This window comes from Hemitrygon akajei, chromosome 12 (assembly GCF_048418815.1).
Source record: "Hemitrygon akajei chromosome 12, sHemAka1.3, whole genome shotgun sequence".
Classification (NCBI taxonomy): Eukaryota; Metazoa; Chordata; class Chondrichthyes; order Myliobatiformes; family Dasyatidae; genus Hemitrygon; species Hemitrygon akajei.
Genome location: NC_133135.1, coordinates 68,147,204 through 68,168,102, shown reverse-complemented (window position 1 = coordinate 68,168,102; position 20,899 = coordinate 68,147,204). Strand labels below are relative to the sequence as shown.

At 37.3% G+C, this 20,899-nt stretch overlaps 1 protein-coding gene across 7 annotated transcripts in view; it reads left to right on the top strand.

Annotated features, from left to right (window-relative positions):
• The window catches only part of LOC140737162 (uncharacterized oxidoreductase ZK1290.5), a 133,186-nt gene that overhangs the window by 41,354 nt on the left and 70,933 nt on the right, over positions 1-20,899 (top strand). For all 7 annotated transcript variants that reach the window (XR_012101070.1, XR_012101071.1, XM_073063384.1 and 4 more), the window contains one exon: positions 14,131-14,232. Coding sequence is in view for 5 of the 7 variants with exons in the window: in XM_073063384.1 (XP_072919485.1) it covers positions 14,131-14,232 (102 nt within the window). In the remaining 2 variants the exon portion in view is untranslated. The remainder of the gene's footprint in view (positions 1-14,130; positions 14,233-20,899) is intronic.

The following is a 20,899-nucleotide window of genomic DNA, read 5'->3' as shown; positions in this document are numbered from 1 at the left end:
GTAAACTTGTTTAAGTTTTGGTCCTGTACATTCATAATGTGAATGCTCCACCTGGTAAATTTATCTCAAATATCAAGACAGCTTGAAATATATTAATTATAAAAGCATTTTGTATGTAATAATTAGTTTAATTATTACATGAATGTCCTGGGTACTAGCCTACAAAGTACCCAGGACATCTTCAAGGAGCAATGTCTCAGAAAGACAGCATCCATTATTAAGGACCTCCATGCCCTTTTCTCACTGTTACCATCAGGTAGGAGACACAGAAGCCTGAAGGCACACACTCAGCGATTCAGAAACAGCTTCTTCCCCTCTGCCATCCAATTCTTAAATGGACATTGAACCCTTGGACACTACCTCACTTTTTTAGTATATATTATTTCTGTTTTTGCACAATTTTTAATCTATTCAATATACATATACTGTAATTGATTGACTTATTATTATTTTTATTCTTCTCTACTATATTATGTATTACATTATATAATGTAATACATTATATTATATTATATTACATTATATTACATTGAACTGCTGCTGCTAAGATAACAAATTTCATGACACATCCCAGTAATAATAAACCTGATTCTGAAAATTCAGTTTAATTACAAGTGTTTATAAACATCTCAAATGTTCTCCTGTTTAGTTGTTACATTTTGAAATCATTCAACTGAATTACTGTAGTCTTTTTGATAGAAATAGTATAATAGAATATCATAAACACACACAGAACAGTATACATTATACATACGAAGCACTCCATTGAATATTGTAATCAGTTCATCTCACAGAGTAACTTTCTTTACCATAATTATAAATATAGCTATGCAGAATTCTTATATGCTTAGTCTATGTCACATCCAATTATGCCTAACTTGTATAAGCCATCTTCAGACTGCTTTAGTTTTTCTTCATATACTAAGGAACGCTATGTTCTGCAAAATGATTTTTTCAAATCAGTCCTTGTACTGTTAGTTCCTTTCCAGATATTTATCATTGTGGAGGTGTGGTACCTGTCAGTCTGAAAATTGTTGGACTGAGACCCATTTCAAAACTTGCATACAAGATCCACACTGATATTTAAGTGCTGAATTAAAGAAGGTGGAATGACTGCAGCCCTAAATTTCTCACTTGAATGTAAAAGATTTCATGTTAATTATGAATAAACACGGAAGCTTCTCGCACCATTTTAGTGAGTTGTCATAGAGAGACGCAGTATAGAAACATGGCCTTCATTCCACTGGGTCATCAAGCACCCATTTTACTAATCCTATTCTAATTCACTCTCTCCACATTCCCACTAATTTATCTCCCTTTTTCCCCATCCCATATCCAATGTCTACCACTCATCTACATGCTACAATTAACCTAACGATACTCTCATTTTGGGATATGGGTTGGAAACCCATGCAGCTGGACAACGAGTATGCAAACCCCCCCAGAGCAGCTAAGATCAGAATTGAATCTGGATTGCTGCAGCTGTGAGGCAGCAGCACCACAAGTTGTTCCATGTACTATGAATGTTTCAACCGACCCTTTAATAACCTAGTACTGCATATATTATTTGATACTGCCTTTTCCTATCATATACAGTGCCTGTTAAAAGTATTCACCCCCACCACTGAAAGTTTTCCTGGTTTATTGTTTTACAACATTGAATCACAGAGGATTTATTTTGGCTTTTTTTTCCAACAGAAAAAGACTTTTTCAGGTCAAAGTGAAAACAGATCTCAACAAAGTGATCTAAATTACAAATATAGAACACAAAATAATTGATATAAGTTTTCACCCCCTTATGATACACCATATCATTACTGGTGCAGCCAATTGGTTTTAGAAGTCACATATTAGCTAAATGGAGATCTGTTTTAGGAGACCAGTGTGCAGTCAAGGTGTTTCAATTGTTTTTAGTAAAAGTACACCTGTACCTGGAAGGTTCAACTGCTGCTGGTGAGTAAGTATGCTGGCAAAATTACACCATGAAGACAAAAGAACAGTCCAAGCAACTCTGCGACAAGGTTATTGAAAAGGACGAGTCAGGAGATGGGGACTAGAAAATTTCCAAGTCACTGAATATCCCTTGGAGTACAGTTAATTCAATCATCAAGAAATAGAAAGAATATGGCACAGCTGTAAATCTGTCTAGAGCAAGCCGTCCTCAAAAACTGAGTGACAGTGCAAGAAGGGGATGAGTGAGGGAGGCTATCAAGAGACCTATGAGAACTCTGGAGGAGTTATAAGCTTCAGTGGCTGAGATGGGAGAGACTGAGCATACAACACTGTTTCCGGGGTGCTTCACCAGTCACAGCTCTATGGCAAAGTGGCAGAGAGAGAGCGACTGCTGGAGAAAAAAAACACTCGCATGAAATCTCAGCTAGAATTTACCAGAAGGCACGTGACAGACTCTGAGTCAGCTGGAAAAAAGGGTTCTATGGCCTGATGAAACCAAAATTGAGCTTTTTTACCATCAGATTAAACACTATGTCTGGCATAAGCCAAACACTGCACATCATCAAAAAACACACCATCCCTACTGTGTAGCATGGTGGTGGCTGTATCATGCTACACAGGAGGCCCTGGAAGACTTGTGAAAGTAGAGGGTAAACCGGATGCAGTCTGCAAGAGAACTGTGACTTGGGAGAAGATTTGTTTTCCAACAAGATAATGACCCCAAACATAAAACCAGAGCTACACAGGAATGACGTAAAAACAAGTTTAACATCCCGGAGTTGCCAAGTTAGAGCCCAGACCTCAATCCAATTGAGAATTTTTGGTTGGACTTGAAAAGGGCTGTTTATTCACAATTCCCATGCAATCTGACAGAGCTTGTGCAGTTTTGCAAAGAAGAATGTGGAAAAATTGCAGTGTCCAGATGTGCAAAGATGATAGAGACCTGCCTACACAGACTCAAGGCTGTAATTGCTGCCAAGTTGCATCTACTATATACTGACTTGAAGAAGGTGAGTAATTATGTAATCAATTATTGTGTTTAATAATTGTAATAAGTTCAGACCAATTTGTAGAAATTTGTTTTCACTTTGAAACATTGTTGATAAGTGTCAAAAAATCCAAATTAAATCCACTGTGATTCATGCTGTAAAACAATAAATCATGAAAACTTCCAAGGGGGATGAATACTTTTTGTAGGCACTGTAACTGTATATACTAATGACTACACTTTATGAATACTTTATTTTCTTTAAAGGTTTTTGGGATGTCCTGAAAGTGTGAAAGGTACCATATAAATGCAAGTTCTTTAATTTAAAGCATATTGAATTTTCTTCTTATTTCACATTTCCTTTACAATTAAATTTAACAATATAGCTTTTTATCTACCTTTATTTAAAATTAAAACTAAAAATCTCAGACAAAACATATTGTAGAATTGAGAAATGCAGGTTAACACTTTAGTTGAGACTTTTCATAAGACAGGAGCAGAAATAGATTATTAGGCCTGTCGAGTCTGCTCCACCTTTCTATCATGGCTGATTTATTATCCCTCTCAACCCATACCCCTGCTTTCTCCCTATAACTTCTGATGCCCTCCCTAATCAAGAACCTATCAACCTTTAAATATAATCAACGTCTGTGGCAATGAATTTCACAGATTTACCACCCTCTGACTAAAGAAATTCCTCCTCATCTCTGTTCTGAAGGGACATCCTTCTGTTCTGAGGCTGTGCCCTCTAATCCAAGACTCTCCTATTATTGGAAACATACTCTTCACATCCACTCTACCTAGGCCTTTAAATATTCAATAGATTTTAATGAGATTACTCTGCTCTAAACTTCAGCCAGCACAAGCTCAGAACAATGAAAACACCTCTCATACTTTAACCCTTATGTTCTGGGGTCATTTTCATAAACTTCCTCTGGACCCTCTTCAATGCCAGCACAAACTTTTTTTAGATACAGGGCCAAAAACAGCTTACAATACTCCAAATGTGGTTTGACCAATGTCTTATAAAGCCTCAGCATCACATCCTTGCTTGTATATTATAGTCCTTTTGAAATGAATGCTAACATTGCATTTGTCTTCCTTACTACTGATTCAGACTGCAAGTTCTGTACTAGGACTCCCAAGTTTCTTTGCACCTTTGATTTCTGAATTTACCACCTATTTATAAAATAGTCTCGGCCTTTTATTCTTTCTACCAAAGTGCATGACCATACACTTCCCTACACTGCATTTCATCTGCCACTTCTTGGCCCATTCTCCTAATTTGTCCAAGTCCTTCTGTAGGCATCCCTGCTTCCTCAACACAACCTGCCCCTCCACGTATCTTTGTGATGGAAAATGCTTCTGATTTTCTATGCCTTTTTATTCCAAGCATCAATTGATCTGTTTTGTATTTCCATTATTGTCATTTCCATTTTTCAGTACCTGTTTAGCTTGATGAGTTCATTCTTGATTTGTAACATAGAGGAAGGAAGTAAATTTGTATTAATTGTCCTTTGCTGCCATTTCATTAGTGTAAGAATTTGCATTCTTAAAAATTTGCTGGCAATGACCACTTATAAAAATGATATAGTATATTTACTTTAAAATTTTCTGAAGGGGTCATTGTTAGTGGCACATTTTAAAAGTTGATGCTTGCCCTCTTTAGATTATTTTTTAATATTTTAAAAGGCAGGATATGATGTCAGGAAGAAGGTTGTAACTCAGAACTTGTTATTTGTATGATTTGGCAATGAACAGCTGAACAAACAATACCTTGGCATTCACTTGTAGTCATCATATAAAGGGCAAACGTTAACAGCAGACTATTTGCATTGTTGAGTAGGTGCCTATCTATTTCCGTCTTTGCAAACTGTAGTTGCTATAGTTGGACTTATTACTGTTTTGAATTTGTTAGGCATTCATCAGGAGAAAGCTGGCAATTAGCGTTGCGCAATGCAGCTGATAAGGAGGCACTATTTTTTAAAAAAATGCACAATAAGTTCCACCAATTCTATTATTTCTACAGAGCATATTTTTATTTTAGGTTATAAACACTTGATTATATTTTTTTGGCCTCAACCTGCATGTATATTTATCAGGGAGGAAGTGACCAAGCATGTGTGAGGGTGAGATAAATTAGTTAACCTTCTGTGCCAGCTGTGTGCAATAGATTTTAAACCTTCATGTGCTGCTGTTGTATAAAGTGAGGACTGTCATCCACCAACTGAATCTATCCAAGCCTTTTGTGCCCGTTTTGCAAAATGGACCTTATATTAAACAAAATTCAAACTAACCCATCATTTTGTAAAAACAGTGTTAGTAATGCATAGGGTGGTACAACTTACTTATGTGACAGTAGTTGGTGCCTTGTCCTTAATGAGCCAAGACAAAATCTCTGTTACTATTGCAACATGAAATTTAGAATTTGCAGAGATGTCATTACATGAAGTGTCCTGCTGTGGAAGTTGCAGTAAAGCAAAGGTGGCCTGGTATTGTCAAGTAAGACCTTTGGAGACACTGTTGCTTACTGCAGACCAGATAGACTGCAGCAGCATGTAATCCAGCCAAACATGTGAGGCCTCTGTAGTGAGACTTCTCCAGAATGTTCTTCCTAAAACATAGCATCCCTTTACAGAATAGGGGGTTCCGGAGACAGACAGGATAACAGAAGGATGTGAAACATGCCCAACAACTAAGGCTCTATTGTCTTTATTAACTTCAAAATATCATCAGCTGTCCACTTGAAGCTTCAATTGACTTTGTCATGAAACCTCTATTGTGAATGCTGATTGATTTTGCGAGTAAGGAATTCAAACATTTACGATTTACAATAATCCATATCTGTAACTGATAGGCCAATGGACAAGTAAAATAAAAAAGGATGCTTGAGTTGTTAGACTACATGTGTTCTGTGCCCAGTTATTTTATTATCGGCGACAGCTGTTACTTGGAGACTGCTGGTAGATAGAATATGTTCTCAGAGGCAGGTGTTAGCCATGCTTTTACTCGTAGAAGGAACTGCCATTTTCACCAGAAATCTAGTCAGAGACAGAGTTTGGAACAAAGTTCCTTCAGTTAGAATTTTCCTCTGCTGATGGAGGAAGGACTCTAAGCTGGTTTATTGGCCTGGAAATTGTTAAGAGCTTTCAAATAGTGGAGAAATCTGAGAGCTCTGTGAATTAGTTTCAGCCCCATAGCTATTTGGAAGTACCAAAGTCAGATGCTTCCTCAAGAGTTAGAAGAGGGAGTGATGTCTCCAGGTCGCTTGTGTTTCTTCTACTAGCATGTTCAGACTGTAGTTGGTAAAAGATTTGGATGTTTGCATGCTTTCTTAACCTTACATGTGGCTGTAAGATACCAATTTCTGGACTGGATTTGTGCGCCAAAAATAAAATCTAGTCGATGATAAAATCGGTACTGTTACACAATTAGCATGTACTGAATATTCATGCAGTGATTGTACATGATGTGCATACGGTAGTCAAATAAAAGGACAAAATAGAGTACTGTTGGATGCTATTTTAAAACAAATGATCTATCACTCTTAATCAAGACTGAATTCTTATAATAATTTGTTTTTGTACCTTGATCTTGTAAATTAGCAAATAATGTATTGTCACTCTCAAGCAATATATCTCAGAAATATGCTGTTGTACGTAAAAATGACCTTTCAGACCTTTAATCTGCTTTATGACAGTTTACACTTTATCAGAATTACAATTCTATGTCTTAAATTTTGTAAGTACTAACTTTTCATTCTGTGAAGTAATAACTAATTTCTGATTGGCATATGCAACTTCCACAATAAGTCAAATATGTATTATAAATATACATTAATACAGGTAGAGTATTCCTTATCCAAAATGCTTAGGGCTGGAAGTGTTTTGGATTTCAGGTTTTTTGTATTTTGGAATATATAATGAGATAGCTTGGGATTGCCATAATTTCCGACTTCGAATTTATGTGCTACCGGTAAGCAGTCTTTGCCTTACACTTGTTCATCACACATATGAACTTAACATTAAAAATTATTACATACCATTAAATCAATAAAAATATAATGTGTGCATGGTTATAAGAGCCGCACAACAGCTTCATAGGAATACCTGAATCAGCTGTTGAATGACAGCAAATAACGGCAGGCTTTCAGTCTCCACCTACAATGCCATGTTTTGATTAAAAGATTACAGTACACTATATTTGTATTTTGCTTTGTTTTTATACCTTACATAAAACCTAAAAATTGCTATTTTAGACTTGTTCTGGTGTTAGATTTTCATTAGCAACAATCTGGCAAACTCAATAAATTTCTCTGCTGCTTCGTGATCAGCAGGCACTTTAAAAAATTTAATGCTATGTCTATTCTTAAATTTCTGCAATCAGCCTGCTGAATATTCACAATTGCCATCAATTTTCAGTTTGCCATGATGAATCTTTGCTTGTTTCATGATCATCATACCATTAACTGGCATAGGTTCAAAACGATTCTGACAAATCCAGTCTTTCAATATATGATTGAGATCTTAATTTTTCGCTTTATGCAATACATTTTTTTATATTTCATTAACTTCTGTTAATGTGAGGTCACTTCTCAGAACTGTCTGTGGGGCACAGAGACCTACACTTGAGTACCATCTTTTAACTTGAAATGTTCAACCTAGTCCCAGAAATTATAATGATCTGTAGAAGTTCTAAGCTACAAATTTTATTGCATAGTACAACTTTATTCTGTGACATTCTCAGAATTTAATGAATATTAATTGTCAAACTTGCTGTATGTATTCTACAAATCATAATTTTGATGCTGAGTCCTGCTTACATTTGATTTGTTAATGCAGAAATGTATCTCTATAACCTGGATGCCATTTCTGGAAAGCATGCTTGAAGAAATGTAAAATTTCACTGTATAACTCCCAGCTTGTTTAGTCTAGCTCTTGGAACCAGCTACAAATGTGTGCCCTTTAAGTTGAAACCACCCCTTAAATATCTTTCCCATCTTGCCACAAAACCAACCAATTGCCACCCTGTCTCTCTTCGCTCCCATCACATATCACACTTGACCCTTCACAATCTAATCACTCAAGATTCTTTTACCTCCCTCCCCCCATTTCCTCCCCTTAACTATGCTTTGTTGGCTCTTCACAGCAACTAGCACTCACACTGCCCCACAACCCACCTGAAACTCTTGTGAGCATTTCATACAATGCTCATACCTTATGCTTCGTGCAGTAAAAATTGACAAAAGTGGATCCTTGGAGAAACCACAGTGGCATTCCAGTTGTTATATATTTGACATGAAGTTCATGATTCAACTTCCAGAGCATTATTTGCAAACTTTAGATATCTAATGCGTGAGTTTTTGTGAGATATGAGAATTGCACAACACCAATTTCAGACCATCAGTGCCATTCTAGAGCTGATCTCTGCAGGTAAAATAATTTTAATTACGCCAAACTGAATGGTTTTCTTTCTCCATTTCCTCCCTTCTGTTAACTGTATGCTTAGAATCTCCTACTTGTATTATTTTAAAGTGATTATCAGTGATTCTCAGGTTGATCTGTATGTGCTACTACAAAAACCAGATGAGTGCTTGTTTGGTGATTTCTAGTAAACACAAAGTACACTGCAGATGCTGTGGTCAAATCAACACGTACAAACAAGCTGGATGAACTCAATAGGTTGGGCAGCATCCGTTGAAATTTCAACAGATGCTGCCGGACCTGCTGAGTTCATCCAGCTTGTTTGTACGTGCTGATTTCTAGTGTTCTTTAATTTGTTAGAGTAAACAGGGAATGATGAGGCAGGTGCTAAAGGACCTTTTTTTAAAAAAAAAGCACAATGTATGAAATACCCAGTTCAGGCGGCATTTATGGGGAAATAAAACTGAGTTAACATTTCAGGTCAATGACTTTTCTTCAGAACTGGAAAAAAAGTTTAAAATCAAACACACTTTTAATGATGGAGAAGGGTATTGAAGGAACCTTTACTGATTTCATGTTTTTACACAGACCTGAGAAAACCCTAGCTATGTATAGAGCCAGAAGGGATACAAGAGGTTCTAAATGAATGATTTTCAATAGTATTCACAGAGAGACAGACTTTGTGGTTGGAGAACTCATCAAAGGGGAAGGGGAAGGTGAAATCCTGGTAACACACTCAAAATGCTGGAGGAACTTAATAGGTCTGGCGGCAGCTATAGAGGGTTTACTGAATGACCAGCGGAGTTTCTTTGGTGTCTGTGTGTGCATAACTCAAGACTTCATCTTCAGAATTTTTTGTGTTGGTGAAATCCTAATATGGAGTTCCATGGGTTTTAGTAAGGCCTCAGCAATAGCAGAAGGTTGTTTCCATGATTGAATGTCTGTGACTAATGGTATCACATAGGGATTGATGCTGTTTGTAATATATATGAGTGATATGGATCTAGATGTAGGAGACATGATCAGTAAGTAACCATTAACTTTGGTAGAGTTGTTGACAGTGTGGATGGTAATCTTGGGTTTCTGATTGATACTAACATATTGGTGAAATGGCAGATGCAGTTTAATCCTGATGAATGTGAGGAGTGGATTTTTGGAGTACTAATGAGGCTAAGACATCCACCATGAATGGTAAGGTCCTGAGTGGATGGAGAAACAGAGAGACCTTGGTGTCCACAATTCCTTGAAGATGGCACCGTGGGTAATAAATGTAGTTAAAAAGGCATATGGGATACTGCACTGCCAGACAGAGTTGTGAAGCAGAGCTACAAACAGCATTTAACAGCTCTTGAATCACCTTGGCATTGAAGGAAACAGAACCAGTGCTTGAGATGGAATTAACATGGATGGGTTCCAATGATCAATGTGGACTTTTGAGCTAAATGGCCATTTCCATGCTGTATGACTTAATGACTTGATTGGGAAGCAAAGTAGAAATGACACTGAGCAAAGCAGTCCTATAAGGAGGGCAGTGTGGTTGGGTGGGTGAGTTGGCTGTTAAGTACAGGGTATCTGTGCTCAGAATATTCAGGAAGCAATTCTATTTCAGCCTGTGTATCTGTTGTGATGCCTTTGAAATGTTTTCCCATTTTCTTAATTTGATATTTTCTTAACTAATGGTTGTTCTCTCACTCCTCGTCTTCTTTGCAATTAGAACTCTTCATTGACCTGAATGTTGATCTCCTTGTATGCTGACTAATCTGTCAAGTGATTTTTGTCATTTTTAAAATGCTTTTTTACTACTCTTAGCTTTTTAGAGATGCAATCAGGCCTTAAGCAGTGTAAATGTTAATATCACACAGTTTTTAAACCCACTTAGATGCACAATCATCCACAGCACGACTAACACTTGTTGCACACTGAATGCATCTTAATTAGCAGGCAGCGGTGACAAGTAAACTCCACATCACAATCCCATCTGATTCAGCCCCTGTAGGTTCATTACTTGGATTGCCTTTGTATATTTTGATGTTGGAAAACAACCAGAATAGTCTGTCCAATATTACCTGGCATTGAAAGTAACTATTGTATATTTTGAAAGTTTGATATTGACAGATCATACAGTTTAACACATTGCTAAGGAGATTGTGCAGGAGGGAGGGCTTCCGATTTTTGGATCATTTGTCTCTATTCCAGGGAAGGTGGGACCTGTACAAGCAGAACGGTTTGCACCTGGAACTAGAGGAGGTCTAATATACTTGCAGGAAGGTTTTCTAGTGTTGCACAGGGGAGAGGTTTAAACTAGAATTGCAAGGGGATGGGAGCCAAAGCACCAGAACAGGTAATGGAGTAATTCTGGGGAAAGATTTTGTTAAGCCTACAAACAAAGTCAGAAATTGAAGTGTCTGAGTTGTGTATATTTCAATGCAAGGAGTAGTGTAGGAAAGACGGATGAGTTTTGGGCATTGATCATCATGTAGAATTATGATATTGTAACTATTAGTGAGACTTGGTTCCAGGAGAGGCTGGACTGGCAGCTCAGTTTTCCAGGGTCCTATAGTTTTAGATGTGATAGAGTGTGAGGGATGGATAAATCCCTATGGCTTGACAAAGTACCCCCTGAAACTGTGCAGAAATTCCTGGGGCCGTTGCAGAGATATCTAAAATGTCCTTAGCAACGAGTGAAATGCTGTGGAGGATTAGTGAAAGCTAATATTGTTCCATTGTTTAACAAAGACTCTAAAAATAAGATGGGACATTATCAGCTGGCGAGTCTGACATCAGAAATGGGTAAGTTATTGATGGACTTGACATCAGTAATGGGTAAGTTCATGGAAGGTATTTTAAGGAACTGGATATATAAGTACTTGGATAGATACGGACTGATTAGAGATAGTCAACATGGCTTTGTGCATGTCATGGTCATGTCTAACCACTATTATGGTGCTTTTCAAGGAAGTTACCAGGAATGCTGATGAAGGCAAGGCAGTGGAGTGGATAATGAGGGGAGAATTGTTAGAGGTATACAAAATTGAGGTTTTAGACAGGGTAAATGCAAGCCAGTTATTTCCTCTGAGGTTGGATGAGAGTTGGGTTAAGGGTGCAGGTTGAACTGTTTTAGGGGAACATGTGGGAACTTCATCATTCAGGGTGGTGAGAGTGTTGAACAAGCTGCCAGTGGAAGTGGTGGATTTGGGTTTGATTTAAACTTTTAAAATTTGGATAGATAAATGGACGGGAGGAGTGTTGAGTGCTATGGTCTGGATGCAGGTGGATGGAACTGTGCAGATTAACAGTTTGGCATGGACTAGATGGGCTATGACTATTTTCTGTACAGCTGCTGATTTTGGATAATATGTGAATCTGCTTCATCTCAGAAGTAGCTTGTTTTTCCCACTTAATTTGCATAGAATATGGTGTAGCATAGAAATACCTCACTTCCTTTATTGATGCTGAAAAAATTAATATGCATTTCTAGCATTTCTAGTTTGTATTGTGGACTTTGAACATCTTTTCTTGAAACAGTTGATTGTTAATGGACCAAAATATTTAAAACAACAACATTGAAGATAAAATTCTATAATAAAAAATAAAAAGTTCAGTATCATTTTAGATAATACAGTAGAATTTCAATAAGCCGATATTCTCAGAGCTGAGGTGGTGCCACACTGGCATGTTTCCAAGACAGAGATGTTATCCATTTTAATATACCACATTTAATTTTAGACTGTAGTATTATAATTTATTCAGTGAACCTAAGACAATGCAGGATACAAAACCAGGTATGTTTATGGAATGTTGGAAAGAGTAATCGAATATGCTTAATGAGACTTGGAAACAGGACACCCTGAGACACTAAGTAACAGTTTATAAGCAATGCTAGAAGCAGAGCCCTGCAGAGTTGATACAGTAAACCTTAAGTTCTCAAATATATTCAAAATTGGAAGATGAATTTGTTTATTCCATTTCTCTTTATATACTGTAAATAACTTGCCATCATACATCAGTTTTACTTAGCTGCTTGCCAGCAATGCCAACCTGAGAAAATCTGATAAGTAAATTAGAGTACCTAAATTGTCTGCATTTTCACAAAATTTCAACATTAACAGGAATCTAGGCATTTCTTTTGTATTTTAGAATCTTTATCCTTTGTCACATATTCACTTATATTTTTATAAAGCTTATTTATGAATTAATCTAATTGTGGATTTCAAAAGATAATTGCAACCTTGCTTTCCCACGAAAAATTGGTAAGGTGGTTTTTTGACAATTCCAGTGATGTTTTGTTTTACATAGAATATTAGTTGGTCACTTTTTCAGATATCTCCAAATCCGACACTTTACTGCTCCTTTAATTCCTAACTTTCCTGAAATGCCTGCAAAAAATGCTATGGACCTATTTCTTACCATTAATCCACTAGGTAAAGGTTTAATTTCAATTATCCGAGATAAACTAGCAGCCTTACGACGGGCCCCTGTGGATAAAATTAAAATGGCCTGGGAGCAGGATTTGAATATCTCCTTATCCGAGGAGAGCTGGGACTCAGTTCTCAAATCGGTTAACTCAACCTCCCTTTGTGCTCGCCATTGCCTCTTACAGTTTAAGATTGTTCATAGAGCCCATATGTCTAAATCTAAACTATCTCGATTCTACCCTGGCATTAGTCCGCTCTGTGATAAATGCAAGAGGGGCGTGGCCTCTCTCATCCATATGTACTGGTTCTGTCCTAGCTTGGAGAAATTTTGGAAAGATGTCTTCACTACATTATCGGGTATTCTGAATCAGCACCTAGAACCTAACCCCTTAATTGCTCTGTTCGGTTTTTGGGGCGAGACAGATTTATGTCTGGGTCCGACCAAATACTGAATACTATCCTTTGCCTCTCTCCTGGCGAGACGCTTGATCCTCCTTAGATGGAGAGATGTTGCCCCGCCCACTCATGCGCAATGGCTTAACGACATTATGGCCTGCTTGGACCTCAAAAAAATTCATTATTCAGTTCTTAATTCGGATCTAAAGTTCCATAAGGTCTGGGGACCTTTTATCGAGTACTTTCATAACCTTCCTCCTGACTAGGGTTTTTTTTTTCCTTCTTTTTTTTCTTCTTTTCGGTCCCTTGCTTTCAGCTCCCTTTTTCTTTTCTGGTAGTAGGCATTATTATCCTCTGTTGCTAAGTGTATTCACAGTCTAGGAGTTTGACTGTCCGGACTTATACTCTTTATACTGTGTGGTGGTTGGTCTGGAGTTGTTGTTTTTTTTCTTGTGTTGTGGGGCTTGGGGAGGACACTAAGCTCACTTGTCTTTAATTTAGGTGCTTTTTTGTTAAATTCTCTTCCTTTGTAGCACATTGTTATTGTATGCTTAATCTTGCACTGTATTAATGCTCCTCATTGGGATTTGGGGTTTTTAATTTTGTAAAATGTTTTGAAAAACTAATTTAAAAAATTTAAAAAAAAAAGAATATTAGTTGGTGAAACCAAACAAAAAGTCCCATTTCTTTACTAATAACATAACATTACATTACTAATGTTGAGACCATGACTGTTAGCTGAATTAATTCACGTGTTGATACAATTTCTTCTCTATTGTGCATGGACAAATAGTGTACGGTTGTACCAAATGTTATCCAAACTCTGTCGATCTAACTGTTATTCACACCAAAGGACTTTCAACACATTTTTGAAGTACAGTATATCCGTAAATATTGGCTTCAGTACATTATTGCTTCAGAGGATATGCACCTAGATATAGATTTTTTTTTCCAGATCTTTACCTTATGCATTGGCCTGATGGAAATGTCCTGGGAAAAACTAATCGTGAACTTCGAGCGGAAACATGGCAAGCAATTGAAGAATTGTATGATGAAGGTGAGTAGCAGCTACTAAGGGAATTATGTTGATACTTTTCCAAATATTATGTGCTACCGTTTACACTTTTTGTATCTTAATATATATTTCAATGCCCTTTGTTTGGATAATACCGTGTGTACTTTCCTAAATTGATTTTTTAAAAATATTTTGCTTTGTGGGTAGCAGGCTAAGAGTCATGCAGAGCAGATTCAGAAATTGCAAAAGGTTAGTAATGACCAATTGGATGAGCAAATCCTTACCTTTTATTGTTTGCTCCTTCCAAATGTATGAAGGTATTTGTAGATGTTCTTGCCCACCATTAACAATGAGTTTCAGGTCTCTGCCAGCTGATGTGAATTGAGTTGGATGCATTAACAGTTCAAGATAAAGCAGTCTAAATGTTGCAGCCTCATCTGCAGCTGTAATAGTTCAGTGCTAGGCTTTCTACATGTTCATTTCTTTAGGAATACTTGTTACAGTATATATAGAATTCAGTATTTATTAGTATTGATTAAATCCTATTGATATGCTCTAATAGTGTAAAATAATTTAACAATTTTTAAATAGAATCTTATTAAGAATTTTGCTAGGGTTTTGTACTGCTTTTAGTGGTCTCTGTTGGATTTAATACTCTGCTATTCCTCTTGTACATTATTTATTTATTTTGTATCTTATAGTAATTATTAATGTCTTTCACTGTAACTGCTGGCAAAGAAAAACATTTCTTGACATACATCCTTGATAATAAACCTGATTCTGATTTTAAAGAATACTTAAATTTACTTCTCAAAATATAATAAAGGGCTTGGTCAATTTCAGTGTTGGGATTATTCAGAAGGCACCCCTTAAATGAGGAATATTGTGAAGGGCCCAACTCTGTAAAAGGATGAATGATCTCAGAATGGCTAATGACAGGTGATCCTCAGAACAACATGACCTAATTTCACAGATAACACTCTAAAATAGTAGGAATTGCATTATTATACATGGGTGAATTATGGCCGAGTGGCTGGTCACAATTGCATTTCACTCAAGGTTCAAAGTAAATTTATTATCAAAGTACTGTATATCACCAAATACAACCCTGAGATTCATTTTCTTGAACTCCAGAAATAAGTACTTGTCAGACACATAGAACTGCAGAAAAGACAGAACTACACTTTCTTTTTCACAAACAAGAGAAAATCTGCAGATGCTGGAAATCCAAGCAACACACACAAAATGCTAGAGGAACTCAGAAGGTCAGGCAGCATCTATGGAAAAGAGTACAGCCGATGTTTCGAGGCAAGGCCCTTCTTCAGGTCTGGACAAAATAAAGAATAAGAAAGTGGGGAGAGGGATAATAAGTGAAACTGGGAGGGGTGAAATAAAAAGCTGGGAAGTTGATTGGTGAAAGAGATACAGGGCTGGAGAAGGGGAATCTGATGAGAGGACAGAAGGCCATAGAAGAAGGGAAAGGGAGGGGTGCAAGGAGGCGATGGGCAGGTAAGGAGATAAGGTGAGAGAGGGAAATGGGAATGGTGAAGGAGAGGGGGGCATTACTACAAGTTCGAGAAATTAATATTCATGCCATGAGGTTGGAGGCTACCCAGACAGAATATAAAGGATTGCTTTTTCAACCTGAGTGTGGCCTCATCGCAACAGTAGAGGAGGCCATGGACTGACATGTCGGAATGGGAAGTGGAATTAAAATGGGTGGCCACTGGGAGATCCTGCTTTTTCTGGCGGATGGAGCGTAGGTGGTCAGTGAAGCAGGCTCCCAATCTGCATCGGGTCTCCCCGATAAACAAAAAGCCACACTGGCAGCATTGGATACCAATAGATGACCCAAACAGACTCACAGGTGAAGTGTTGCCTCATTTGGAAGGACTGCTTGGAGTCCTGAGTGGTAGCGAGGGAGGAAGTGTAGGGGCAGGTGTAGCAGTTCTTCCGCTTGCAAGGAAACTTTTCTGCTTTCCACAGGGATTGCTCCCTTTGTGACTCATTTGTTCATTTGTCCCTCCCCACTGTTCTCCCTCCTGGCACTTACCCTTGCAAGTGGAACACCTGCCCCTACACCTCTCTCTCTACCAATCAGGGCCCCAAACAGTCTTCCTTAAGAGAGTGTAGTATACCCATAACGGCAAATTATAAGACAATGTCACAATTGCTTCCCCGTACAAGGTGGTACTCCTTGTTCCTATAATTCCAGAGTTCTCACAATCTTTAAAGTTTATAGATTTTTGGGTTACAATTACCAAATTTTAAGAATTATTACAAAGGAAATCAACTTAGATTTATTGCATCTTTTTTTGATGAAGATAAACCGGCATGGATTAGAATAGAATTAGATAAAATAGGAGAAAATATACCAGAAGATTTTATATATAAATGGGAATCTAAATTGATATGGGAAAAGAAAGAATCTCCTATACTAAAACATTTGATTGATTTATGGAATAAGATAAATGTTGATGATGAGATCAAGAAATCTTTATTAGCAAAGAGACCTTTAATTCAAAATAAACTTATTCCTTTTACAATGGATAATCAACTTTTATATAACTGGTTTCACAAAGGGATTAGATATATAGGAGACTGTTTTGAAGGAGGTATATTAATGTCATTTGACCAATTAAAGAATAAATATAAAATATCAAATAACACTCTTTTCTGTTATTTCCAATTAAGAGCTTATTTAAGAGATAAACTGGGTCAAACAATGTTATTGCTGAAACCTAATGAAATAGAAACTTTAATTCATAAAGGAAAAATTAAAAAAATTATTTCTGGTATGTATAATTTGATTCAAAAACAGGCAATTAAACAAGGAATTCATAAGTCAAGACAAAAATGGGAAACTGATTTGAATATTAAAATTGATGAAACAAGTTGGTCAAGATTATGTCTTGACAGTATGACAAATACAATAAATGTTCGACTAAGATTAGTACAATATAACTTTTTACATCAATTATATATTACACCACAAAAAATAAATAGATTAAACTCAAATTTATCTGATCAATGTTTTCGATGTAATCAAGAAATTGGTACTTTTTTACACTCTACTTGGTCTTGTTTTAAAATTCAACCTTTTTGGACAAATTTAAGAGTTTTACTGGAACAAATTATTGGAACACAACTTCCACACAATCCAATATTATTCTTACTAGGTGATATTGAAGGGATAAAACCGAAACCCAAATTGAACAAATATCAGAAAGAGTTCATAAAAATTGCATTGGCAGTAGCCAAAAAGGCTATTGCAGTTACTTGGAAATCGGATTCATACTTAAGTATAGATCGTTGGAAGAATGAAATTTTCAGCTGCATTCCACTTGAAAAAATTACTTACAATTTAAGAGATAAATATGAAATATTTCTGAAAATTTTGCGCCCTTATTTACAAAAGATAGGATTAAATATATAGGTGCTCCGAAGATAAAATTATTGGTTATTTGGGGAAAGAAATAAATATATATACTAAAGCTACTATGAACTCCGTGGAGCATGTGGGGATCTTCCGATATCCAGGCACTCTTTCTTTCTTTCTTTTTTCTTCTCTCTTTTTTTCTCTTTCCACAGGGATATGTTGGGGGGGGGGGGCATTGATAATTTTTTTTCCTTCTGTAACTATTTGAAAATTCAATAAAAAATTTATAGATTTTTTAAAAATTCTCACTTTTGTGGTTTTTTGACCATGTCTAGTTTCCTCAAACAAAATTGATTAGAAATAGTCACTGTAATGTTGAAATTGCCACAATTATGTATTGTAACATTTCTCAGCAATATGACAAAATCAGATAATTATCCACACTTTTGCAGTATTCTGATCAGATTCATAGTTTTTTTTTTGTACATCATTAATTACCTTGGTGACTTTTTCTTGCAGTTATTCATTAGGATAAGCCAAAGTCTCTCTGTATTTACAATATACTAAAGCTGGTTGTTATCTTTTATTTTTATAGTTATATTTCAGGCACTTTTAAAGACTTTATATTTCTTGCTTTTTGAAATCTGCCTGATAGCATTCTTATCTCCAGACTTTCTGTGGAGGGACCATTAATGGCAAGAGCCAACTGTGGCTCAGAATGGTCGGCACCTTTTCATTCAGATATATGCCTGTGATTTTAAAAAATGGAATAAGTCAATAATATGCATTGGATTGGGCAATGCTACTTCCATTTTGAGGACTATAATATGTTATGTTATTCAACTATACTTTGGGATGTTAATTCATTTTCCTAAAATCAATTTCTCCATCTTCTATGCACATGCACCTATTTGGACCTCACTTAAATAAGCAATATGCATGTTTTAATTTGGTGGATCGTTAGGAAACAACGGAAGCAGTTATTTCTTTGATTTGGACCTTATGCCTGTGGCCTGTTTCCTATGACAAAGAATTGCCCTATTCTACCTTGCTTCATCACATCTGCTACTAAAACCTATCTTTACTAGCTGGTTTCAATCTTTTTGTTCTTTGCAGACATGCTCTGCTGCTCATGTCCAAACTTCAATCAGTGTGTGCTTCATGACATGCTGGTTTTCATTTAAGCAATGCCTCATTTTAATATGTTGTTCCACTCCACACCTTGTGGCGCACCGAGCGGCAACCTTCACCATTTTCTTAGCAATTGTCTGTTTTTTTTTACGAGGCCAATTTGCTAGCTTGATGCTCAACCTAGCGCAGATGGAAAGCTTGTAAAGAGCCGGCCGTCTTCGAACCCAGGACCACTCGCCTGGAAGTTCAGTGCAAATGCCACTACACCAACAACTGGCTTTCAGTTTAATACACTCAGCCTTTCCAAATCCTACCATGGTCCCAAACACCTCTATCCATTGTAGCTTTTCAACAGTATCTTGTACAACTCGGGTGACTAATGCAGCTGCTGCCTCACAGCTTCAGTGAGCAGGTTGAATCCTGACATACAGAATTTGTCATTTTCCCCTTTTCCCGCTATCCATTTTCCACCCACATGCCAAAAGACGTTCAGATTGGTAGGCTAATTAGCCCATTAAATTGCTCATAGTGTGTAGGTAAGTGGAAGTATAATGGAGAGCTAATGTGAATGTGGGGGAAACAAAATTGGATTACTGGATGATTATGGTAAAAGGAGATTTGACATCAAGTATGGTCTTAGTGGGCTGAAGGATCTGTTTCCATTCAAATGATTCGATGACCAATTCACTATAGAAATATAAAGAAATTAGTCATAAACAGTGGCCATTTTATTAGGTACAACTGTCCATTAATGCAGATATGTAATCAATCAATCATATCACAGTAATTCAATGCATAATAGCATACAGACATGGTCAAGAGGATCAGTTGTATTTCAGACCAAATATCAGAATGGGGAAGAAGCATGATCTAAGTAACTTTGACTGTTGGTGCCAGATAGGGTGATTTGAGTATCTCAGAAACTACAGTCTCCTGGGATTTTCACAAATAAATCTCTACAATTTAAAGAGAATGGTGTGAAAAACAAAATACATCCAGTGAGTGACAGCTCTGTTGAGTGAAGACACCTTGATAACGAGAGAGGTCAGAGGAGAACGGCCAGACTGGTTCAAGCTGACAGGAAGGCAACAGTAACTCAAGTAGCCACATGTTACAAAAGTGGTGTGCAAAAGAGTGTCTCTGAACGCACAACACATCGAACCTTGAAGTGTATGGGCAACAGCAGCTGAAGACCATAAACATTAAGTACAAGAGGTACATTATCCTCGGCAACTTCCGCCATATCTAAAAGGATCCTACCATTAGACATATCTTTATCTTCCCCCCCCCCCCAATCCACTTTCCACAGGGATCACTCGCTCTGCATTTCCCTTGTCCATTTGTCCCTCCCCCCCCCCCCCCCCCCACCTCTGGAACATCTGCCACAAGCTGTACTTCCAGTGGCCAAACATTTTAATTCCCATTCCCATTCCCATTCTGACGTGTCATTCCATGGCCTTTAGAGCCAAGATGTGGCCACCTTTCAGGCTAAGGTGCAACAAGAAGGCAACAGTTATACCGGTGCCTAAGAAGAATAATGTGAGCTGTCTTAATGACTGTCGCCTGGTAGCACTCATATCGACAATGATGAAATGCATTGAGAGGTTGTTGAAATCCCCCATGATAACTGTATCATTACCTTTGCGACATGCCAATTTTAACTCTTCATTCAACTTACACCCTACATCCACAAAGCCAGATTCCGTGCCAGAGCCCTGACGGCTATGAATTACCTCTGCTAGGTCACTCCCCCACCCGTCTCCCCAACAGTATCCAAAGTGGTATAACTGTTGTGAGAGGAATAGTCTCCAGAGTATTCTACACTGGCTGTTTAACCCCCTTTCCCCTTTCTGTGTCCTGTACCTTCAGAGTAACCACCTCTCTGTAGGTCCTATTTATCACTCCTTCAGGCCCCCGAATGATCTCGAGTTCATCCAATTTCAGCTCCAACTCCTTAACGTGTAGTGTTAAAGCTGCAGCTGGATGCACTTCTTGCTGTTGTGGTTGTCAGGAACATTGGAGATCTCCCTTCCTTTCCACATCCCACAAGAGGAGCATTCCACTATTCTGCCTGACATCTCTACTGTTCTAACTGAGCAAGTATAAAGAAAGAAGAATAATAAACTGTGGGGGAGACAAAAGACTCTATCTACAGTTTTTTTACTACCTTCTCTGACTGAAGCCTTGAAGAGTGGAAGC